The following is a 26,621-nucleotide window of genomic DNA, read 5'->3' on the forward strand; positions in this document are numbered from 1 at the left end:
TTCCAAATTCCTGACATTTTGGAACCTGCGGGAATTGAGAACGGGAAATCATATTTCCCAAGAATTCCCGAAATAATCTTTTTTATTTAATTTTCATTGATCATCTGTAATAATGGCTGTAACAGTAAATGTTAATAAACAGAAAAGCGGTAGAGAAGATGGGGCAACCGGGGTTCGTGGCCTTGGCGCAGTCTTTCAGAGGTTTGGAGACACTGCTATATGTAAAAGGTCGATGCAAAACTTGAGTAAGTAACATTTCCTAAATGGAGATCCACCGGAATTTCATGATTAGTGCATCTCTTGCCCCGAGTGCTAAATAGGGGTCACTATGGTATCATTTTGGCTAGGTTTCTGTTATATTTCAGGTTTTCTCAAAATATAAACAATGTAATTAATACAAACTTTGTTTAACCAAACTTTATAGTATACAGTGATATTGTATACATATATCACACAATGTACATTCTCAATCTCATTTAAATGTTTCACTTATTGAATTAAACATTAATAGAAAACGAATGCAAATATTATTCATTTGAAAATGTAAAAAATACTTCGAATAGTTTTTGTCATTTTTTTTATTAGAGTTTTTGTCATTTTTAAAATGAAACTTTAAGAAGCATAGAACATTAATTGCCTGATCAGACAATTGTGATCTTCGCTTTGTAACAAATATACTTGATGTGGAAAAATTTCTTTCATTTTCTGTAGACGTTGGTTGAATTGTTATGAGTGCGTCTAACAGCATCTTCAAGTTGGGAGTGAGATAATGCGTAGCTTCATATAAGCACATTTCCTTCCTTAGAGAAGCAAGTATTTTGTCTGCATGCATAGGGCTAGGCTTTGATGTCAAAATTGATATTGCTTTAGTCAATTCACACTTCAAATCAGATTCTGATTTAATGTCAGAACTCGGTGTAAGGACATCCTTTATTTCTTCTCTTGGAACTTCTGCTATAAATGTTCCTTTAAAAAGTCTTTCCATTAATGACTTCACCAGTCATGCAATTTCATTCTTACTTGACAAGGCAAAAAAACTCATCCTCTTCCATTTCACAGAGACAACTAACGTTGCTCAAGTACTTTGTAAGAGACACAAGATCTATTTCTATGTTGAACCAATTCAAGTTTTATTTCCTTTAAAGCATTAAGAGAATTAAGAAAGCCCTATATTGTGCAGCAAATATTTATAGCTAAAAAGTGCCACAAAACATTACGATATGAGATTGGAAATTATTGTAATATTGGAATAAAATATTAGCAGTGCAAGTTGTTTTTACATAGACTGACTTATACACAGCAGCTGAGAGAGCCAAGAACACTCACATACATCACAGTCATCAGCCGCAAACAAACTGATTGAATGTGGTTGGTAGTATCGGCCATCACTTTGTGGAAACGATTGATTGTGGAGAACAGAAAACAGTTTGTATTTACACAGAGGAATATTTATTTTCACAACCCAGGATTTGACTACAAAGTCATCTTCAGGTAAACTACCTTAGATTTCCTTATTTCACCTGAAGATGACTTTGTAGTCAAATCCTGGGTTGTGAAAATAAATATTTCTCTGTGTAAATACAAACTGTTTTCTGTTATCCATGATCAAATGTGCTCAATTTACAAGAGCTAAAATTAGCAGGTCATGTGATATCTGATTCTGGTGTTGCTCATGCATGTCTGGTGGCATGTAACATTGTCACACAATGTAACTTCAGATAGTAAATAGGAAAAATGTCTTAGAGTGGCCTTGGCGCAGTCTTTCAGAGGTTTTAAACGAGTAATACGTTTATTTCCCATTGTGGGTATTACTGGGTTCAAGGAGCTGATATTCCTGATTTCCTGACCAACTTTTCTTGGGATTTGGGAATGGGAAAGCGAAAAAAATTCCTAAGAACGGGTGGGAAGGAATTCCCGTCCGGAAACCCTACCTACCTGATAGGCTCTTTTGCCTGATCTTTTCATGACTGACTCTCTCTTTCAGATTTTATCTCAAATGTCATTATTCCTCCCACATCACATATTCTGTTTTCTTCACAGCACTTAATACTATTTAATTATATTTTTATTTACCTGTTTGTATTTGAAAATAAAACTCTTGTTTGCATCTTTATATTTGGCAACTAGCATAGGGTATGGCATTAAATTGGGATAAATTTTGGATTTTATATATTAAAAGCTTTTTATTAAAATAATCTGTCTATCACACTCATGGCATACTTGAGGATTTCTGTTTTTTGCCTAATTCACTAATATCCTGATTGCTCTGCTTGGTGGAAGGGCAGATCAGAAGTGATAGGAGATATTCTTTGTAATATCTAGTGTAAACTATCTTTGAGTCTTCCTTATTATAACCATTTTGTGACACTATGACACTTCTTTGAGTTAAGCTTGGGATGTTAAAGCCTTAGAACCATTTTGTAAGATTAATATTTTAATAGGTATTTTAATTAAATAAGATTTTACTTAGCAGTGTAGCTATTGGAACTGTTTTGACTGCTCACATAATACTTATTAGATTAAATAATGTTTGAAGGTAATTTACAATTTTCGATTTCTGATTGCTTGTTGCTAGGTGTAGACAAGTACAACTGATTTCTCAATATTGATCATGTATCCTGCAATCTTGCTAAACTCAAATGTTCTAGTGGCTTTTTTGTTGATTATATTAGATTCTTTTATGTAGATGATTATGTTATCTGTGAATAAGGGCAGTTTTTTTTCCTTCCCATTGCATCCTTTAGATACAAATGCCATTTATTTATTTTTTTCTTTGCTTATTGCAGTAGCTAGAAACACCCGTGCAGTGTTGAATAGAAGTGATGAGGACAAGCATTCTTGCCTTGTTCCGTGTTTTAGGGGGAAAGCATTCAATCATTCATTGTTAAGTATGATTTGAATTCTAGGTTTGTTGTAGAAACCCTTTATCAAGTTGAGGAAGTTCCCTTCTTTTCCTAGTTTGCTAAGAGTTTTAACAGGAATAGATGATGTATTTTGTCATACTTTTTATGCATGTATTGAGATGATAGGTTTTTGTTTTTTTTTAAGTCTGGTAATTTGGCAAATTATATTGATTTTATTGCATTGGTGGATTTTTCAGTGTGAAGTCAAACTTGCATACCTGGAGTAAACCCCACTTGGTCACAATGTATTATGTTTTTAATGTATAGTTGGTATTGACTTGCTAAAATTATTTATGCTCACTGAGAATATTGCTCTGTAGGTTTCTTGTAATATCTTTTGTCTGGTTTTGGAGTCAGAAGAATGCTGACTTTATAGAATGTGCTGGAAAGCATTCCCTCTTCTTCAATATTTGGAAAGAGTTTGTGTATAATTTTTGTTTGTTTCTTTAAATGCTTGGTAGAATTCATTAGTGAAGCCATCTGGACCCTGTAGTTTTATTTGTAGGAAAATTTTCAATCTATAAATTCAATCTCTCTAATAGATATAGGGATATTCAGACTTTCTATGTTTCTTGAGGTGTTTTTGATAGTTTATGTCTTTCAAGGAATTATCCATTTTATATAAATTGTGTAATTTTTTGACAAAGTTGTTTATCTGTCATCCTGATCTTGATAATTCTTTTTAATCAGTCTGAACAGTGGTTTGTCAATTTTCTCAAGATCTAGCTTTTGATTTAATTGATTTCTTTTATTATTTCATTTATTTACTTATGTATATATGTATATCTATATATGTGTTTTCTGTTTCATTAATTTCTACTCTCATCTTTACTAACTCTTTTTCTCTGCTTAAATTGGGTTTTATTTACTCTTTCTAGTTTCCTAAGGTGGAAGCTGAGGTCATTGAATTGAGTTCTTTCTTTTCTTAAATAGGTGATCAGGGTAAACATTTCTCTGTAGGTACTACTTAGCTATGTCCTATATGTTTTGACATGTGTGTTTTCACTTTCATTCAGTTTAAATTACTTTCTAATTTTCCTTTTGATTTCTTTGAGTGATGAGTTATTCATAAGTGTATTATTTAGTTTTCAAATATTAGGGGATTTTTTATATCACTTGTGATTAATTTCTAGTTTATTTCCATTGTGGTCAGTTATATATATGTATATGACTTGAATCTCTTTAAGTTTATTGATTCTTCTTTTATGGCACTGAATATGGTCCGTCTTGGTAAATGTTTGATGTGCTCTTGAAAACAATGTGTATTCTGCTGTTGTGTGAGTGCTCCACAAATGTGATTTAGGTCAGGTCGGTTGCTAGTGTTGTTCAGGTTTTTTTTTTAATCCTTACTGACTTTCTGTCTACTTGCTCTACCAGTTGTTAAAGAGGGTTTAGAATCTCAAGAGGAATTTGAGGTAAATGCAGTGCTTTCTCTGTTATGTTTTCTTTTTTCTTTTTTTAATTTTTTTTTTTTTTTTAATTGGGGAAGGGAAACAGGACTTTATTGGGGAACAGTGTGTACTTCCAGGCCTTTTTTCCAAGTCAAGTTGTTGTCCTTTCAATCCTAGTTGTGGAGGGTGCCGTTCAGCTTCAAGTTGTCCTTTCAGTCTTAGTTGTGGAGGGCGCAGCTCAGCTCCAGGTCCAGTTGCCGTTGCTAGTTGCAGGGGGCACAGCCCACCATCCCTTGTGGGAGTCGAACTGGTAACTTTGTGGTTGAGAGGAAACGCTCCAAACAACTGAGCCATCCGGGAGCTCAGCGGCAGCTCGGCTCAAGGTGCCATGTTCAATCTTCGTTGCAGGGGGCGCTGCCCACCATCCCTTACGGGAGTCGCGGACTTGAACTGGCAACCTTGTGGTTGAGAGCCCACTGGCCCATGTGGGAATCAAACCGGCAGCCTTCGGAGTTAGGAGCATGGAGCTCTAACTGCCTGAGCCACTGGGCCGGCCTATGTTTTCATTTTTTTAAGTCATTGATTTCCTAGCTTTCTTTTTGCACTAATGTAATCACTTTGGGCAATGTATACAATGAAAATCACTTTAATTTTAAGTCATCTAGCCCTTGAAAATGTTGGAGATATATTAGGAATTAGAATTTAGTGATAATATTTCCAGTTTTTGAAAATTTTGAATTATTTAAGTCAATGTTTGGATTGAAAGGACTTTTTTGTGTGGCATGTCTATTGGAATGTGAGTGTGTGTGTCTTTAATAGACTTAGTTTTATCCTTTAAAAAATAATGGAAAAAATAAAACTTATTCTAAAAGTAGAATACAAAGGGATATAGAAGTGATATTCCGCTTTTGAAAGTTGTTGGGAATTTTTCTGTTGTTTTTTTTTGTGTGTGTTTTTTTTTCTTTTAAAGATTTTATGGGGAAAGGGAACAGGACTTTATTGGGGAACCGTGTGCACTTCTAGGACTTTTTTCGAAGTCAAGTTGTTGTCCTTTCAATCTTAGTTGTGGAGGGTGCAGCTCAGCTCCAGATCCAGTTGCCATTGCTAGTTGCAGGGGGGGCGTAGCCCACCATCCCTTGCGGGAGTCCAACCGGCAACCTTGTGGTTGAGAGGATGCGCTCCAACCAACTGAGCCATTTGGGAGCTCAGCAGCAGCTCAGCTCAAGGTGCCGTGTTCAATCTTAGTTGCAGGGGTGGAGCCCACCATCCCTTGCGGGAGTCGAGGAGTCCAACCGGCAACCTTGTGGTTGAGAGGATGCGCTCCAACCAACTGAGCCATCCGGGAGCTCAGCAGCAGCTCAGCTCAAGGTGCCGTGTTCAATCTTAGTTGCAGGGGTGGAGCCCACCATCCCTTGCGGGAGTCGAGGAGTTGAACTGGCAACCTTGTGGTTGAGAGCCCACTAGCCCATGTGGGAATCGAACCGGCAGCCTTCGGAGTTAGGAGCACGGAGCTCCAACCGCCTGAGCCAACAGGCTGGCCCCGATATATGTTGTTTAAATTATTCTTTTCAGCAATCTTATAAAACAGATGATTGTATTCCTGTTTAACTGCAAAGAATAGGATAAAGAATAGGCGATGGAGAAGATGGGATGTGTTCAGGAAACAGTGCATTATTCCTATTGGAAGGCTAAGGTTACAGTATAGTGGTATTGGAGATGAAATCGATTGTTTCTGTGTTACAGGGTGCCTTGAATGCCAAGGAGAGGAATTTTTTTTTCACCTAATTTTTTAAGATAGGGCTGGTTGAAGACTTACGTTGTGCACACTTTACGAAAGGAAGACTGTCTTGGCCAAGGATTGATAACCATAGATACTAGTTTCAGTAACCAGATGGCAACTCCATTGGAAGGCTTTTTTTGTAGATTTCCCCATGTAATGAATTGAGCCATCTTTGACACTCCTTTAGCACTTTGTCATACTTTTCACGTTGTACCATAATTACTTGTTTTTTTAAAAATAAATTTTATTGGGGAATATTGGGGAACAGTGTGTTTCTCCAGGGCCCATCAGCTCCAAGTAGTTGTCCTTCAATCTAGTTGTGAAGGACACAGCTCAGCTCCAAGTCCAGTCACTGTTTTCAATCTTCAGTTACAAGGGGCGCAGCCCACCATCCCATGTGGGAATTGAACCTGCAATCTTGTTGAGAGCTGGTGCTGAGCCATGCAGCCGCCCCTCGGGAAGTTCAGCGGCAGGCAGCTCATCGTCTTCAATCTAGTTGTGGAGGGGGCAGCTCACTGGCCCATGTGGGAATCAAACCAGCAACCCTGTTGTTCAGAGCTCTTGCTCTAACCAATTGAGCCATCCGGCCGCCCCTCATAATTACTTGTTTGCACTTGGCTTCCCCATTGGATTTGAGCTCTTCTAGAATAGAATTATTAGGTTTTTTTTAAAAGTAAGTTTTATTTTTCAATTACAGTTGACATACAATATAATAGTTTCAGGTGTACAACATAGTGATTAGACATTTATATAATTATGAAGTGATCACCCTGATTAGAATAGAATTATTAGTTTATAGGTAATTAACATTACCCATAAGCCAATTATGGGTAATGTTAATCTTTCCCCTGTGCCCATGTTAGTGCTTGGCATAATAAATGATTCCTGTACTAGTAAATACATGAAGAGTTTGAATTATGAATTCCTGGTCTGAACAGTTTATCAAAATGCACCATTTATATTTCTACAGGGATGAATGGATTAGGGCTCACTCCTGCTTCCTCTCTGTTGACACACACACACACACACACACACACACACACACACACACATATATATTAATTTAAAAAATGCATATATGTGTTAGTTAATAAAATCTCTCTTGATAGAGAGGTTCTATAGCTTTAAAAGCCTGTCACTTTGCAGACCCTCATATAGTGGATAGCACACCCTATGCAAATCAGCTGTCTGTTCAGGTCTTGTGTTTGTTTTCCCCATAGACATAATCCAGCTGTTAGTTGTTTAAAGCAGCAGATGGAAGGAATCCATGGAGATGTGGATTTATTAGCTCTAACAATGAAAGACCACACTGGTGCTAAGGATTAGAAGATTTTTTTTGGTGAATGAAAGGGAAATGGATCCTGCTTTTTGTGCTATTTTCAGCGATGTGGCTAGCTAGCTAGCTCGCTCTGGTGACTAAGTCAGCTGTAAGAAGACCAGAAAAAGATTTTGTAAATAGACCTTCCTTCAAGCTCCAGATTGTTGGTGCAGCTGCCATAATTATAGGAGGGGCAGCATTTTTTCCTTGTTGGGTGCAGACTGAATCCATCTTATAGTTACTGCTATATTTACTCTTTAGAGAATACATAACAGCCTGAGTCTGGGTGCTTCATGCATACCTTTATTTGTCAAATTAGGAATTTGGATTAATATCTCCTGAAGTCCTCTGGAGAGTGAATAATTTGTTCAGTATGTCCTACAGTTTGAAGAACAACGATTGTGAATTGGTAGATAATGTATTTAACCTTCTTCCTAAAAATATACTGCTGCCTGTGCTAACAATTTTTTTGTGACTTAGAAAAATCACCAACTTGCCTTACTTTCCCCGTGTTTACTAGGGTTCTAGTGAGTACTATAAAATTGGCAAGTTTAAAACATTGTTTATGGAGCATTTAAATAAAATCATATCATGAGAGCTCACTTTTTACTCCTGAGCTCTAAAAGTGTGTGTGTGTTTGTATTTTAAGTTATAAATTAAGAGACTAGAAGTATCTTTAAACTTGGCTGAAGTCCTGCTTTGAAAATAGCAGCCAGTGACCAAATAAATGATTCTGAGATTATTAAAGCCTGGATAAAACTAGACTTTTTCGTGCTATGTCCCTTTTAGAAGTCTGATGGAATGGGCAGCTTTCCCTGTGACAGTAGTATCAGTAATGAATAGATGAATGAATTCGTCCATGCTTAGAACTTAACACACATGTACTAGCCCCCTCCAGGACATAAAAGAGCAGGAGAACCGACCTTAGCAATGATCTAAGCTCCTGAAGCAAGAGGCTTTCGTGACTGTCCAAGAAGTGAAGAACAGCGTTTCTAGAGATACAGAAACAAAAGAGCCTGTGACAGTATCGAAAGAATCTGACATTTGCTTTGTCTATACAAAGGATGAAAGGAATTTTGCCGACTTAGTCAAAACAATAACTGGTTTTATATTAGCCGAAACCTAAAATACAGGCATCAGAATAATATGTTTTTCTTTGCATTTCTGAAGAATTATCTTTTTAAAAACAAGTGGAGTGGTTTTGTTTTTGGAAGGAAAACGTGACATGGATTTTATAAGCTTAGTAGCTGTAGGTGGAGACTCTCTTGTTTTGTTTGCTAAACCTTTTTAATAAGCGGTGAAGTCAGGATATCAAATATTGGAATTTTTTCCTGGAACTTTTCCCTTTTCTTAGTACTTCAGATATTTTCAACCACAAGAGTATGTATGGAAAATAAATATGAAATATTTTCCTCTATTTTGGTGGTGATTCAGATGAGGTCTGTGTACTGCTGTGAAGAAAGACGTGGCTCTGATGGGAGGCAGTGATTGTCTACTCACGCTGGACTGAGAGAGAAAACTGGTTTAGTGGAGCGGTAGTTAGTGGGCACAGCATGGAGAACGGGATTGATTGTTTACCTCTTTACCCAGCAGTAAGCAAGTAGGCACTAGTAGTTGACTGTCTGGGGAGTGGCTTTTTTTGTCTGATACCTATTATGGATGATTCCAGTATTCTACGAAGGAGAGGGTTACAGGTGAGTAACAGAGAGCCTTTTTACTGATTTATTTTCTGAGTGTCTTTTGGAAATGTAGTGAATGGATTGCTTCAATTTTATTTAATTCATTTGAAGCAGGGAAGAATGCCACTAAATACCTCTTTATTCCATCATATATAGTTATAATTAGAGAAATTGTCTAAGACCTTCCTGCTTTGATAGAAAAAAAATGCTGCCTGGATTTACTTTACGTTTTATTAAGTGAATGGAGCAATTAAATCAGACCTTTGAATGATGCAAGCCTAACATTGGACACCAGACATTATTGTTGACAGACTGTTTACAGTAAACATATTCTGTTCCTGACTACCGTGCCTGTCTCTCTACCTTTCCCCTCTTAATTAAGTGGCATATATGTGTAATATATGTTTGACTCTACACATAGTTTTAAGAACTTTTCTAAATTATCACTTTGCATACATATATAAAATATAGCCATATATAATAGCCTTATATCTGACACCTGTTTTGGAAGCCTTCTCCTCCTTAAGTCTTAAGTAATTTGGCACATAACGAGGTAAGTAAGATATAATAATGAAGAGAAAATAGACGGGTAGACAACGTTAAACTGAGTTTTAATGAATGCCCTTAGCGTTAAAAGATTACATACCACAATTCTTTTAAATTAGATAATTTTGTCAAGTTTTGTAAAATAGATCATCCTATCTTAGTCTTACTAATAAAGAATAAGCAAGCTCTTTTGAATCCATCATTGAATGTTTTTTAAGGGTTGACATATTGAAGCTTTCCGTATAAAACAATCAATTCACCTGTGACGTTCTCATCATGAAATATAGCTATTTCTTTGCTTTTATTTTGTTTGACATTTGTAAAGCACTTTTTTTTTGTACAAAGCACCTATGGTCTTTTTAATTATCATGAATTAACATTGTTTTGGTCTCTTTAGAATGCTTGGAAAGAAAATGTATAGGATTGGTAAAATTTAAACAAATTATGATACTTGTAGGTATTATCAGTATTTGTATTTTTTATTAATGGCATTGTAAACATTCAGAGAGCATTGGGAGCATCCGCTGAATTTTCAGCAGTTGTCCAGTATGACCAGGCTTTAAAAGTTAGTGCCTATTTTAATTTCTCATTTTAGTATAGTTGGTTTGGTGAGATGTCATTTGATTCTTGGGGATATTTTGAGCAGTATCTATAAAGTACTTAGAAGATCTTATAAATAGTGATGTATGTTCAAGTAGTGTTAAAAAATGGCTGGCTTTGTAAGCACGTTTAATGCATTGCCTATTTGTATCTTTATTTCTCTTTAGATGCCAGGATTCAGAAAGGGAATCCTATTTGTTGAATGGGAAATATTTTCAATTATTGTGCCTGTTTTGTGTTAATTAAATCAATTATTTTCTCTCTAGTGACTGAGTCAGTCTCCAGTATCTGCTACCCTGTTTACTGATGCCCTTCTTCTGAGTCTTTGTTTCTATCTAGCAGGAGTTCCAAACGGCCAGATTACATAGCACTGGAGGGTGTTTTCCCACAGCCTCCTTTTTTTTTTCCTTTATTAGTTTAAAGTTTATTCTTCAGAAGACTGCATTGGAACATTCTGAAATAGAAGTAGTGCTTGAAAAGCAGTTTAGATTATTTGTGTAAACAGGTAACTTATAATGTAAAACTTTAAAAGTTAGTTTTAGATTTATGTACAGAAACACACAAAAGCTAGAGTGTACCCAGTGGGACAGGTAATTTACTGAATAACCTCAGATTAGAAAATGAAAATCCAAATCATGTTTGGGCCCCACTACCTGCTTTTTTGGTGAATGAGTTAGATTTCCTCATAGTTTTCCAGAAAATCAGCCAAGATACAACCTACTTGGATCCTCTAACTTTCTTTGCCAGCTTTTCTAGGAGGTGGCAGTGTAGTAAATAATGCATTTATTGTGTGCCTATTTTGTGTTCTACATTGCTGGGCTATAGATTATCTCAGTCATCATGACATTGATGACAAGTAGGTATTGTCTGCATTTTCAAGTGCAGCTAATTTTAAAGAAGGAACAGAAGATTGGTTCAGATTATAGTTATGCCACATTCTAGCCATATAACCATGGTCAAATTTTGAAAAACTCTCAATGCCTTCCTTTATTCCACTCTCATGTTGAGAATAGTCTATAGAGGCAAGGGCTGCAGCAGGAAGACCAGTTATGAGACTGTTGTAAAAAAGACAAGAAGGTCTAATAGATGGAGGTGGGTGATAGTAGTGGAGGTGGTGGGGGATTTTCTGATTGGTCATTTTTTTCAGATATGTGAAGCTTGGTAATTTCCTCAGGGACAAACAACTTGTAAGTGGCTGGGCTAGGTGTATAGGTTAAGATACTCGGATCTGAAAGTAACAGAAAACTCGACTGCAGGTGGTTTGAATGTTAAAGAAATGTATTGACTCATGAATACTGAAATCCAGAGGTTGGATAGATTGCAGAGTTGGGTAATATAGTCTTTTGCTCAGCTTCTCTGCTCTGTATATTGGCCTAATTCTCAAGCTTGCTTTCAACTTGTTAGAAAAAAAGCTGCAGTGGTTTCAGCCCGTATAGTCACACACTACAGTATCCTTAGGCCCTTTTAGACATTTAGGAGATTATGTGTGAGCATCTTTCCTTTAAATTGGAGAAAACTCCATCCTGTGTGGGAGCTGACATTGTTTCGCATGAAGAGCAGTTCAGGTTTGGGTCTTCCTTATGGTAAAAATTGGCTCTTGGAGCATCTCCAGTGAGAGATATTTGCGGTTGAAGTTCCTTATGAATGGAACCAGGCACTTTTTTATATTTGCCCTATTTCCCAATCAACTTTATGGGAGATAATTTTATTTTAACTTTGAAAGGTCAACTGACTAGCCACCATAAACAAATTTTTATCATCAGCTCTCTTAGTGCCATCATTTCCATGTTAAGTAAGTATTTGCCCAAAAGGCAGGCACAGTAATTGGTTTTCATTGTATAGAGAGCTCAGTTTCCCAGGTTCTGAGTTGAGAATATTTGTTGTGCTGATAAAATTATTGCCCTCAGGAGAAAACTGCAATGGTTTCTTCCCCCCTTTACTGCCTTTGATGTTAAAAAATGAGAGTACTTGAAGTGCCATCATTCAGAGGTACTTAATTATTTTGGAGAATATGTTGACCACATAATGCTTACTGGGAAGCATTATTGTTGACAAAAATTTCTTGGATTTCTTTTAATTTTGAAAATTATGAGTATCGTAATAAATTATCATCGTGCAAAGTTTAATTCAGTTTAGATTTTAGTCCTTAAAAACAAAATCTGTAAGAACCAGCCCTAAATTCCAAACATTCAAATTTTTTTTTTTTAAGAAAACTGTTTTTTTGTGTGTTTTTTTTACATTTTATTGGGGAAGGGAACAGGACTTTATTGGGGGAACAGTGTGTACTTCCAGGCCTTTTTCTCCAAGTCAAGTTGTTGTCCTTTCAATCTTAGTTGTGGAGGGTGCCGTTCAGCTTCAAGTTGTTGTCCTTTCAGTCTTAGTTGTGTCGGGCGCAGCTCAGCTCCAGGTCCAGTTGCTGTTTTCTAGTTGCAGGGGTCCCTTGTGGGAGTTGAACCGGCAACCTTGTGGTTGAGAGGACACACTCCAACCAACTGAGCCATCCGGGAGGTCAACGGCAGCTCAGCTCAAGGTGCCATGTTCAATCTTAGTTGCAGGGGGCGCTGCCCACCATCCCTTGCGGAACTCGAGGAATTGAACCGGCAGCCTTGTGGTTGAGAGCCCACTGGCCCATGTGGGAATCAAACCGGCAGCCTTCGGAGTTAGGAGCACGGAGCTCTAACCGCCTGAGCCACCGGACCGGCCCTAAACATTCAATTTTTTCTTGAAAGTTATTTTGTTTTTAAAAAGTTGATGACATACGGATAAAATTGTAACCTAATGATTTCTTTCTGATGTTCTAAATTTCATTATTCTTTTTTGTGGGAAGTTTGATAAAAGTAAAGAAAATTACAATTTGTACTCATCTGTCCTCATTACCACTAAATATTCTTATATCACATTAGTAAATTAGATAGCTTTGAAAATTGAATGATTTATCTTATCTGTATCCCTTCTCTTTCTCTCTGCTCCATATATTCCTATTCTATGTTGCAGCCACACCAGACTTTTGCTTTTTTTTTGGCTTATTTTGTTCCATATTCATTTGTGTTCTCTGGCATTTCCCATTCCTGAGTGTCGTTTTCCCCCTTCTCTACTTATCAGCCTCCTAGTCATCATCTCCATGGAGCACTTGATTTTCAAATTCTTACTGCCATCATGGATAACTACAATATCTTTGCAGACAACTAGGATAATCAGGCAGCCTCAGAGCCTTAGATTTCCTCTACTTCTGGACTTCGTTTTAGCAGCATGTTTTCCCTAAGCAGCGTCATTTTACATGGAGTTGTTTTACTTAGAAATCTTACAATAATCTAAAATTACATCCCCATATCATCTCTGAATTAAATTTCTGTATTGTCCTGTGTAAATCAGGATCAGAAGTTGGAGGTCTGTGAATTTACTTCCTGTAGATGTTTTATTTGGTCATCTTTGGATAGCTAAAGAAAAATTGACCAATATAGTCCCCACCAATCCTTTGTTTTATACTTTGCTGCTTCATACGTGTCCTGTATTACATCATTTCTAAGGCTCACTTCATTTTACTTTTTAACAGCCCTGAAATTGTGTTATTTTTGTTTTGCTTTAAAAAAAAATCTTACTGATACCTAAAATAATGGCATCTCTTACAATTAATAGTTTTTCAGGTTTGATGAAATACATCTTATTTCCTTACTACCCCAGTAAGTAAAATATGAATTTGTAACATGTATGTCTCAATCTGAAGACTCTACTTTTTTTAGCTCTCTATCCTCTTTTCTTTTTCTAATGTCTTGAAGATCTCTGTTCCCTTGTTTCTTTGCTTTTCTTCTAATAAGCTTGTACCTGTTTGGTGTGCTTCGTTTCTGTATCATTTGAGATTATGATATTTTTCCTTGATTAGTTTATTTGAGGTGTGTAATATTTATGAATTTTCTATTGTATAACCACTCTTGAATTTGGGGGATAAATCCAATTCAAGCATGATGTATATTCAGTTTTTTAAAATGGTCGTGGATTTTATCTAAACTTCCTATTTCATCTTGAGGTAGTTTTGTAAGGTATATATTTATAGGAGTTTGTCCATTTTGTCTGTTTGTTGTTTATTGAGAAAAAATGTTTTATATTATTTGTTTGCTCTTTTAAAAAATCTTTGCTGAACCTGTTCTTACATCCTTCTTTGTATTTCTGATATTAGGTGTTTGTACTTTTCTTTCATGATGAATATCGCAGAAATTTATCTGTTGTGTTAGTTTTTCTAATGACAACTATCTCTTTCCATGTCATTTTGCTTTTGACGTATTTGTTGCAGATAGCATGCCGTGTGTCTGTTGTTTTTTGTTGTTTTTTCCTGTCTTTACTGGTAAATTTGTCTATTTACATTTACTATGACTACTGATGCATTTGAACTTGTTTCTGCATTCTGTGTCCTACATTTCTAGGCCATATTGCTTCTTTTTTTCCTTACTGCCATTTAAAAATACTGGTAGAGCTTTTTTGATTTGATTTTTTACTCAATTTTTTAAAACTGTACTGGTAAGTTAGAACAAATTCAAATTTTAACCTCCTTCTGAACAACACAAGGGCTCCTTCCCTCTCATCACCCACTTCAAACTTACGTACTATTTTTGTCCAGTATTTTAATTATTTCCTTTAAAAAAAAATTCTACAAATTAGATATTCCTGTAATTGTTATTTTATATAGTCAGTGCTTGTTGAGGTTTACATAAGTTTACCAGTTTTCTTGCTCAGTATTTTCTTTTTGGATCTTAGACTTTCTTCCAGGGATCATTTTTCTTCTCCCTGAAGTATATCGTTTAGACATTCTTTTAGTATAGTATAGGTATGTTGGTAGTAAATGCTTATATTTATTTAAATGTCTTTATTTTGCCTTTGACTTTGAAAGATAGGTTGTATAGGTACACAATTTTAGTTGGTATTCATTTCTCTCACACTTTATACATATTATTCAGCTATCTTTTGTTTTCCATCATTGTTATTGAGAAAAATACTGCCACTCTATTTCCGTTGAAGATTATGGATATTATTCTCTGGCTCTTAAGATTTTTTTGTCTTTGGTGTTTTTCAATATTACTATCGTTTACCTGGGCTGGACTTTTAAAAAAATTAATCCTTCTTGGGGTACATTGTGCTTCCTAGATATGTCTATTCACTTGTAATATCGATTTTGGAAATTTTTTAGCCATTATCACTTCAAGAATTATATGTTGAACACAAGAGCTAGACACAAAGAGTATATATTGTATAGTCCATTTAAAGAAAATACCCAAACAGCAAAACTGATCTGTAAAGTTCGAAATCAAAGTGATCATTTTCCTGGGGGATGTAGGTAGTGACTAGAAGATGGGACATGAGGATGCTCTGGGTTGATAGTAATATTTACTTTTTAAAAAATCTGGCTGTTGGTGCACTGGTGCATTCAGTTTTTGAAAATTAGAGTTGTATGCGTATGTGTACTTTTCTGTACTTATATTTCAGTAAGTATTTGAACATATTTATTGTCTTCTTTCACTCAGTGGGACACTGAAGTACAGGATGGTATTGTCATGAGCAGTGGATTCTGAGTGGGCCCTAGAATGTTGTTCTCCATTCCTCCCCTCACTCCAAGCAGTGTTACTTATTTTACTTACCCTATATGGGTTTAATTACAAGTTCTGTAAAGAAATATCCAGTTTTTCAGTGGTGGAGAATGCCTTCCCCCCGCCCCCCCCCCATTTGATTTTAAATGTTAGTTGAGAAGTTGTCTCCAAAACCCAGTTCTCATTTACTTCCAGTGGAGTGGAAGGTTGAGTTATATTTCTTGGAGCTTGTTAATTTCCTTTTCTGGGGAGAGTATTGCCAGTGCAGTGGAAGAGGAACAAATAGGAGCAAGAATTCAAGTAGAAAGTGTGAGGGAGCCTCAGGGATAGAGCTGCCTCAGGCAGAGACAGCTTTGACCCACCGTCATCTCCATGCTGGTGGCTATTGATATAAAGGGCAAACACCAGCCTTGTGACTCTTGGCTTGCATATTTACTTGTGGGGGTAGTGGTCACTGCCTTTGGACACTTAGCCTTTGTCTTTACTTGGGAAATATTTTATGGATTTAGTCATTGTGAATAATGAGTAATGCATATAGACAGTGGTTCCCCATGTGAACAGCACCATCTCGTTTTGTATGTAATACCTTTAGAAGTTTGCTTTGTGGGCAAGTAAAAGGGAGTGTGTAGTTATTTCTCTAGAATTTAGTGTGTACAACTTCTTTGTAACTTTAGAATATTGTTCAAGATCTTTTATTTTGTTCAATGTAGTCAGACATTAAGCTCTCTGGGAAATATTATCTTTGGTAGGCAATATCAAAGTTTGTCAGTTTGAGGGCTACAGAATGGTAATAATAAAATTTTAGAGATTCGAAGCAATATATCCTTGAGTTTTGGGGGCAGAGTTAGTTTTCAGAGAATAGCACCTCATGCATTAGCTTTAGAGCCTTGCCGCAGGCAGGTTAGATTAGAAAATGCAACTACCATGTTTCCCAGAAAATAACACCTCGCCGGACAATCAGCTCTAATGCGTCTTTTGGAGCAAAAATTAATATAAGACCCGGTCTTATTTATAATATAATATAATACCTGGTCTTACATTAATTTTTGCTCCAAAAGACGCATTAGAGCTGATTGTCTGGTTAGGTCTTATTTTCGAGGAAACACGGTACGTACTTTAATCCAAACCATCAATGCTTAAGCTTCTTTTTTTTGGGGGGAGGACAATTTTTTTTAAGACTTTATTTTTTTTGTAAAGCAGCTTTAGATTTGCAACAAAATTGAAAGGAAGGTACAGAGATTTCCCATATGCCTCCCTGCCCCCACACATGCATAGCCTCTCCTTTGGCAACATCACTCACCACAATGTTACATTTTTTACCAAGGATGACCATACATTGCTGCATCATAATCACCCAAATAGTCCATAATTTACCTTACTTCACTCTGGGTGTTATATATCCTGTGGGTTTGGAAAAATGTGCAATCACATGTGTCCATTATTTATAATACCATACAAAGTATTTTTACTGCCCTAAAAATCCTCTGTGTTCTGCCTATTCTATTCATCTCCACCTGACCCTGCCAATCACTGATCTTTACTGTGTCTATAGTTTTGCCTTTCCCAGAAGGTCATATAGTTGGAATCATATGGTATGTAGCCTTTTCAGGTTGGCTTCTTTCACTTAGTAATATGCATTTAATTTTCCTCCATGCCGTTTCATGGCTTGATAGCTCATTTCTTTTTAGTGCTGAATAATAAATACTCCATTATCTGGATGTACCACAGTTTATTTATCCATTCACCTACTGAAGGACATCTTCGTTGCATCCAAGTTTTGGCAATTATGAATAAAGCTGCTATGAATATCTGTGTACAGATTTTTGTATGGACATAAGTTTTCAGTTTCTTTGAGTAAATACCCAGGAGCATAATTGCTGGATCATATGGTAGGTGTATATTTATTTTTGTAAGAAACTGCCAGATTGTCTTCCCAAGTGGTTGTACCCTTTTTCATTCCCACCAGCAATGTATGAGAGTTCTTGTTTGCTCTATACCCTCCCAGCATATGGTGGTGTTGGTGCTCTAGATTTTGGTCATTCTTACAGGTTTGCAGTGGTATGTCATTATTATTTTAATTTGCATTTCCCTGATGAGCTATGATATGAAGCATCTTTTTATATGAAAACCTTAAGCTTAAATATTTTCTTATTCTAATCTTGGGATAACTTCTTTGAGATAGGTAAAGTAGGTATTTTTATTTCAGGTATGCAGATAAGAAAAATAAGATTTTGAAAGATTTAATGACTGACCAAGATTTTATGAGCAAAGTAAGTGGTAGAACTGTGCTTAAGTATTTTTCTGACTCTGAGCCCTGAGTTCTTTATACTATGTAGAAATATCCTTTTGGGTCAACTGTAATTGAAAAATAAATTTAAAAAAAAAAGAAATAGCCTGTTAGTATAATCAAACTGTCTTTGCTGTTCTTCAAATTCATATGAAAAGAACACATCTGTCATTTATGTCACAACTTATAGAAAAAAATACTTTTATATACATTATTTTATTTGACCTTCACAAGCACTATATCTAAGCCTTAGAGGTAGGTAAAATCCCAGGCCACACAAAATATATATTATTGAGCCATAACATGAATCTGGTTTTCTGAACTTCAAATTTTGTGCTCTTTCCCATGTTTCTTAGTATTGTATGATGTAAGTACTCTAGCATTGGAATATATTTTCAGGGTGATAACATATGAATTCAATGGAACAAGCAAATAGAACAAGAGTGAAATACATTAGCGTTTCATAAGAGCGCAATGGCTGCATATACACTGATTTCCCCCTTGGTTTCCGACCTTAAGATAGACTCACACTCAAGTGTGAATAAATGGAGCTAAAACATAATGCCCAGAGCAGTAGTAACGGTACATTTGCTACACAGGAAAGGGAGGTTTCTGTGCATTCCAGCAGATTTATTTGTTGCCAGAGCTGAGGAGATAATGGTCCTTTTAAGGCCAGTTAGTAAGTGGTATTAAAGTAGATTTCTTTGATAGGTAATGCTTTTCTCTCCTGAAAGCATCCCCCCCCCCCCAAAGATCACTGGAATAGCTACCAGCCAGAATACTGTTAGTCAATAAGTGATAACAGTATGTCCTTTCTTCCCTTAAAGCCTCTTTTGCTGACCTAATTGCAGTTGACAGTTTTCATCAATGTAACTCCAAATGAGCAGAACCCTATTGTGAGCCTTATAATGATGATAATAGTAAGTACTATAATACTTACTTATTTGATTGAGTCATTGATTTATTCATCAAATACTCATTTGATACCTACTAGACCAGGTATTGTGCTGGGTGCTAGGAATATCATTGTGAGCAAGACTGATCTCTTCTCCAGAGCTAACAGTCCATCTCAGAAAATAGACAGTTAAGCAACTAATTACAGTAAAGGGTTGGGATTATATAGAGGGAGCCTGGTGAAACTATGTGTAGGGAAATCTTCCCAGAGGAAATGAAGCTTAAGTTAAGGTCCAAGACTGTATAAAAAGAGATAAGGAAAAGTATTCCAGGCAGAGAGAACAACAGGTGTGAAGACTGTAGGTGAGTGAGAATACAGCATGTCCAAGAGATTAAAACTCCAACAAGACTGGAGAATTGTGCAGATGATCCTGAAGAGGTAGGCAGTATCAGCCAGATACTGTAAGCTACAGAAAGGATTTTACACTTTATTCATTGAGGAGTTTTAAGAAGAGAAATGACCCAATCAGTTCTGCATTTTATAAAGACCTTTTTGATGGCAGTATTTGTTTTATTAAATTCATATACTGTCACCTACAAAGCAGATATTAATTACATATTTATATTGATATCACGTTAAGAATTAAGAAGAACAAAACTAAATTAAAGGGAGACCAATTAGGAGGATGTTATAGATTGACGTTGGCTTTGACTAGAGGACATGGCAGTGGAGATAAAGTGAAATTGACAGACTAAAGATAAATATTTTGCAGGTAGAATTGGCAGGGCTTGATGAATAATTGGATGTGAAAGTGATGAAGAAAGTGAAGAATAAAAAATAACTGGATTTGGTGGTACCATCACTGAAATAGAAAACAAAGGAGGAGCATGACTGAGTAGGGAGACAAGTTGAGTTTGTGGACATATTAAGGACAAGGTAGTTGTATATACAACTGTAGAGCTCGGGAAAGAGATCTGGGATGGAGATAGAAATTTGAGAGTCATTTGTAAAAAATATGTAGAGAGTTTCTAGATAGAGCTTTAAGAACAATCAACTTTTAAGTGTAAGGTGATGAAGGAAGAGCTTGTAAAGGTGTTTGGGTAGTGTTTTTAGAGATAAGAGGAAAAAGAGGAGAATGGTTTCATGAAAAAGTCTTTCAAGACAGAAGAATGAATGATACTGTCAGATGCTACTGAGCAGTCAAGAAAAAAATAGAGAAAGAAAAACAAAGATAAAAAAGAAATGATGGACTGAAAATGCAATGGAGGTTCTTTTACACAGAAAACATTGATAACCTGGCAAGAATGGTTTAAATGGGGTGGTAAGATCTGGGTATATTTGCAGAGTGTTGAAGAATGAATACGAAGTGAGAATTTGGAGACACAACACATTAAAGAATTGTGGCTGTGAAGGGGAAAAGAATTGATAAGGCAGTGGTTGCAGAGGGATGTGTAGTAATTAAGTGAAATTTTTTTCTGCTACCTCAAGGTAGGATAGACTTGAGTGTGTTCAAAATGCTAATTGGAAGCTAATGGAAGATTGTGAAGAATATGGAGAGTCAAAAGATAACTAGTAGATCAGAGAAGGCTGAGTGGGATGGGCTTCACCTGATCTTGTAATGTATGGTCAGATATTAACATCCTAGTTTCTAAGAGAAAGTGATGAATCAGAGATTTTATAGTTATTTGCCGAAATGAGATTGCTCTTACCTTAGCCAAACTTTGTGATTGTGCAGCTTTCCTCCTCAATCTGCTATGAATATTCCCTGGGAAAGGGTGGACTGGAAAATCATTGTTACTTGGACTACCTCTGATTGGAGACTACATCTTGTTCTACTTTGCCTTAGACCTGTCTTTATAAAGGTACTAGAGAACCTGCACAGAATGTTCTGATCTGGAGCCCTGGGCACCCATCTTTTAAATGCAGGCTTTTGTGTAGGTGCAAGGAGTGGGTAAGGAAAGCTAAATGGATGGACTTCCATGGATGCATCTCTCTGCCTATAAAGGGATTCAGAGAGGGACACATATGCACTTTATAGACTTCTTAATTATTGCCCCAAAATATAATCACCACATTACCCATTTAAACTATTCAAAATCCAGAACTATCATGTAGATCAAAGAACGATATTCCCAGTTTTGTATAGATTGTTTCAGAAAATAAAAGAGGGTACACATTCTGCTAGCACATTTTATGAGGATAGTATGACTATGATGCCAGAACTAATAAGGGCAACTTGAGAAGAGAAAGTACATAGGCCAATCTTACTTTTTAACATAGAAGTAAAAATCCTAAATAAAAGCCCCCAAGACCTACATGATTTTATCAGTGAAAACTATATAATATTTAAGGTAGAAATAATCCCAATCTTATGCAAACTCTTCAGAAAAGAGAAGTGTATAATCTTTTTGATAAAAACTATAAAACATTGCTTAGAGTAATTAAAGTAGAGCTAAGGAAGTGGAGCGATACTTTGTTCATAGATTAGAAAACTAAATATTAAGATATCATTTCTTTCCAAATTGGTCTGTAATCCTAGCAGGCTTTTTTGGTAGAAATTAGTGATGTGATTCTAAAATTTATATGGAATATCTAAAACAACCTTGAAAAAGAAGAAAGTTAAAAGACTACATTATCTGACTTCAGTTCTTAATATAAAGCTACAGAATTAACAAAGCAGGGTGCTGAGTTCGATCGTTAGCCTAGAGCGGATCCCAGAGAGCCCTGGGCAGCCCCACCACAGCCGTGGTCCTAGTTATCACACCTGGGGAGGAGCTGCAGCCGGCCCCAGTCACCATCATGGAAACCATGAGCAGCGAGGCCGAGACCCAGTAGCGGTCCGCCGCCCTCATTGCTGCTGACGCAGGGAGCGGCGCACCGGAAGGCCTTACATCTGTGGCGACTGCCAGCGGGGACTAGAAGATCAATCGCAACAAAGGTTTTTGGGAACAGTAAAATGGTTCAATGTAAGAAACTGATACGGTTTCATCAACAGGAATGACATCAAGGAAGATGTATTTGTACACCAGACTGCCATAAAGAATAACCCCAGGAAGTACCTTTGCAGTGTAGGAGATGCAGAGACTGCAGTTTGATGTTCTTGAAGGAGAAAAAGGTGCAGAGGCAGCAAATATTGCAGGCCCTGATGGAGTTCCAGTGCAAGGAAGTAAACATGCAGCAGACTAACCATCATAGATGCTATCCACGTTTCAGGGGCCTCAGCGCAATTACCAGCAGAAATACCAGAACAGTGAGAGTGGGGAAAAGAATCAGGGATCGGAGAGTGCTCCTGAAGGCCAGGCCCAACAGCCCCGGCCCTACTGCAGGAGACGGTTCCCACCTTACTACATGCGGAGACCCTATGGGCTTCGACCACAGTATTCCAACCCTCCAGGGCAGGGAGAAGTGATGGAGGGTGCTGACAACCAGGGTGCAGGAGAACATGGTAGACCAGTGAGACAGAATATGTATCGAGGCTATAGACCACGATTCTGCAGGGCCCTCCTCGCCAATGACAGCCTAGAAAGGACGGCAATGAAGAAGAGAAGGAAGATCAAGGAGATGAGACTCAAGGTCAGCAGCCACATCAAGTCGGTACCGAAACTTCATTTACCGACCGAGACGCTCAGAAAACCCTAAACTACAAGATGGCAAAGAGACAAAAGCAGCCGATCCACTAGCTGAGAATTCATCCGCTCCCGACGCTGAGCAGTGCGGGGCAGAGTAATTCCCGGCTTACCATCTCTACCATCATCTGATTTAGTCATCCAACAAAAAGTAATGAATATGAAATTCCAGCAATAAGAAATGAACAAAAGATTGGAGCTAAAGACCTTAAGTGCTTGCTTTTTGCCCATTGACCAGATAACTAGAACTATGTGCATTATCTATGCATCATGGGTTTTTGTTTGTTTGTTTGTTTTTTACCTAAAGACGTCTCTTTTTGGTAATGACAGACGTGCTTCTTAATTTAAAAAAATCTGTTTTTTCTCAATACTTCTTTAAAGGTTTTTAAATTGTTTCATATTTGGTCAAGCTGAGATTTTTAAGAACTTCGTTTTTAATTTGTAATAAAAGTTTACAACTTGATTTTTTTTAAAAAGTCAACAAACTGCAAGCATCTGTTATTAAAGGTCTTTAATATAATAATAATAATAATGATAATGATAATAATAAAAGAAAGCATTGTGCTGGTATAGGATGGAAAAATAGATCAATAGAGTACAGTAGAGAGCCCAGAAACAGCCCATTATATTGTAATTTGATTTTTAACGAAAGTGCCAAAGCATTCTGCTGAGGAAAAGATAGTGTTTTAAATAAATGGTGCTTGAGTAAGCGGATATCTATATTGAAAAAAATGAACCATAACTCCATTTCACGTATGACCTCAAAATTAATTCAAATGGATCATAGACCTAAACATAAAGGCTAAAACAGTAAGGCTTCTAGAAATAAAATATAGGAAAATATTTTTGTGCCTTTGTCATGGGCGAAGTTGTCTTAGATAAAGATATGGAAATCATTAACCATTAAAAAATACTAACAAATGGACCATCAAAATTGAAAACTTTTGCTCACCACTTATAATTTCAGTTGCAAACCACAGCCTGGGAAAAAATATTCATCAAACGTATCTGTCAAAAGATGTGTGTCTAGAATATATGACAAGCTCTCACAACTCAAGAATGAAAATATAAATAGCCCAGTTATAAAAGGGGCAAAATCTTTTAAGATGTTTCATAAAAGAATATGTACTGATGGCTAGTAAGCGCATGAAAAGATGGTCAACACCATCAGTCATCAGGATAATACAAATTAGAACCACAATGAAATACCACTACATACTCACTAGAATGGCTAAAATTTAAAATACTAATGTCATATGTTGACATGAATGTAGAGCAAGTGGAATTCTTAGCATGGATTTAGAGTAATCCTTAATATTATTAGTGAGTGTAACAATATCTGAAATGTGGAACAGTTGAAACTCATACATTGTTAATGGGAGTGTACCATGGTATAATCACTTTAGAAAAAGATCTGGTAGTTTCTTATAAAACTAAAAATATAGACATCCCATAACCCAGCAGTTCCGCTCTTAGGTATTCACCTAAGACAAATGAAACATAGGTCTATTAAAAGATTTGTACAGGAATGTTAATTAATAGCTAAAAACTGGAAAAACCCAAATGTTCATTAGTAGGAAAAAAGATAAACTTTATCTTTACATTGTTGTATATTCAAATGATTGGGTACTGCTTCCATTATATGCAACAATACAGATGAATTTCTAAAACATTACGCTGAGTGAAAGGAGCCTTGTATAAAAAGATTCATACTTGTATAGTTCCATTCATACAAAGTTCTGGAACAGGCGCAACGAATCTATGGTGAAAAAATGAGAATATTATTTGCTTGGGGTGAGGGAATAGTGGTTTGTTAGGGATTTACCAAGAAAGGGCACAATGGAACTTTCTGGATTGATGGACATGTTCTATATTTTAATAGGGATTTGGATTACCTGTGTTTACCCATTTACCAAACTTGGTTAAGAACACCTAACTATACAAATATAGTTGTATTTGTAAATTTACCAAAAAAATAAAAATTGTAAACAAATACTGAATTCTGATTAATGATACACATCCTGAATTGTGTATTAATGTCTGCAGTCTATTTTGACATGCATTTAAAAACATGGATGGATAGATAGCTAAATATGTGGTAAAGCAAATATTGTAAAATGTTCACAGCTGTACAGTCTAGGTTGTGGGTATATGGATATTTGCTGTACAAGTCTTTAAACTTTTCTGTGTTTCAAAATTTTCGTGATATATTGGAAGGAAAATGGTGTTACTGGTGTAACGAAATATAATTCTTGGTAAATGTGATTTTAAGATATACACTATAATGGCAACAAGAAAATATAAGCTGTCTAGAAATAAAGCTAACAAATGATTTGTATAATATTTATATGAAAAAAACAACAAACTTTAGTATAAAACATGTAAGGAACACCTAAATAAATGGAGAGATGTATCATGTTCCATGTATAGCAGTTGTCTGTATTATAACTTGTCAGTTATCCCCATTTCAACTCTACATTGAGTGCGGTGTCGAGCCAAGTTTTTATCTATAAGTTGATCCTAAAGACCAAAGCCCCAACAATAGTTCTCATAATTTTGAAGAATAATAACAATGTGGGTGAACTTGCCTTAAAATATCAGGATTTATTGTCAAGCTATATTAGTTAAACAGTGTGGCAGAGGCACAGGGACTGACAGTGCAGTGGAACAGAACAGAGTCAAGAAAGACAACCCTGCGTATATGGAAACTTAATATATAACAGATTTTGCATATCATTACATGGTCAGGGATAATTGATCATCCATAGAGAAAAACTATAACGGGGTTCCTATCTCCTTCCATATACAGAAATAAGTTCCAGATACATTAACAAACTTAGTGTGAAAAGTAAACCTAAAAGTCTTTTAGTAGAAAATATAAGCAAATATGTTCGTGTTTTTGTATGTCAGGGATGTATTTCATATATATATATATATATATATATATATATATATATATATATATAAAAGATCATAATATAAAGGAAAGATTGATAAATTTGACTATATAAAACTTAAGTCCTTTTGTAATTCCATTTAAAAAAGTAAAAAGATAAGACTGAGAGAAGATTTTCAATGAATATAGATGACAAATAATTACTATCTAGAATATATCAGATAAACACCTATAACTCAATAAGTAAAAAGACAGATACTGTAATAGAAAAATGGGCTGGGGCATAAATAAGCAATTCACAGTTGAGGAAACTCTAATGTTAAGTAATCATGAAATATTGCTTAACTTCTTTAGTAATTATGGGAGAAACCAATTAAAACCGTACTGTGATACGATCAGAGACATTAGATTGGCAAAAATTAAAAAGTCTAAAAATACAAAATACTGGAGAATATATGAAAATGTTTATTCAGCAAATATTTTTTGAGCATTTACTGCATGCCAGTCACTGTTCTAAGTTGTTGAGATGCATTAGTAAATAAAGCAAACTAAGAGTCCCACCCTAATGGAGCTTAGATTCTCGTGCGGGGGAGACATAAAATAATAAACATAATAAAAAATAAAATTAAATATTATGTTAGAAGTGATAAGAGTATTGGTAATAAAGGAAAAAATGAAGATCAGAGTAAGAAGGTGATGGGATGGAAAGTAAGTTAGTGTATTAAATAGGGCTCTCAGGGTAGTAGGCTTCATTAAGAACTCACGTGAAAATTGAGCCAAGAGTTTTGAAGGCTGGTAAGGAGTTAGCCAAGGTAGTATTTGGGGAAGAGGAACATTATAGGCAGAGTACACAGATTAGGATAAGGCCTTAAGGCAGAAGAATGAATATATTTTGTGAAACAGTTGAGTCCAGTGTGGCTACATCAAAGTGTGCAAGACAGAGAGGAGGTCAGAGAGATACTGGGGAAGGGTGGTGGGTCACCACCCTTCTAAGTCTTTACGTGGATTTTTACTTTCAGGTGAAATGAGGAGCCATTTGAGGGTTTTGATCACGAGTGTTGTGATCTAACTGACCTTTAAAAGGGTCTCTCTGTTATGTTGATAATAGACTACAGAGGAGGATA

The 26,621-nt window shown here is 36.1% G+C and overlaps 1 protein-coding gene and 1 pseudogene across 8 annotated transcripts in view; both read left to right on the top strand.

Moving 5' to 3' along the window:
• The window catches only part of MAST2 (microtubule associated serine/threonine kinase 2), a 181,809-nt gene that overhangs the window by 45,515 nt on the left and 109,673 nt on the right, over nt 1-26,621 (top strand). The window contains exon 1 of one of the 8 annotated variants that reach the window (XM_074334655.2): nt 9,014-9,086. The exons of 6 other annotated variants lie outside the window; for them this stretch is intronic. In XM_074334655.2, the coding sequence (XP_074190756.1) occupies nt 9,048-9,086 (39 nt within the window). In that variant the 5' untranslated portion in view covers nt 9,014-9,047. Of the gene's footprint in view, nt 1-9,013; nt 9,087-26,621 lie in introns of those variants that run through there. One more of the 8 variants, XM_074334651.1, reaches the window with a different exon arrangement.
• Nucleotides 21,784-22,702, top strand: LOC141572482 (Y-box-binding protein 1 pseudogene; annotated as a pseudogene).

The sequence above is a fragment of the Rhinolophus sinicus genome, chromosome 14, assembly GCF_057876585.1.
Source record: "Rhinolophus sinicus isolate RSI-liver-muscle chromosome 14, RSI-T2T, whole genome shotgun sequence".
Classification (NCBI taxonomy): domain Eukaryota; kingdom Metazoa; phylum Chordata; class Mammalia; order Chiroptera; family Rhinolophidae; genus Rhinolophus; species Rhinolophus sinicus.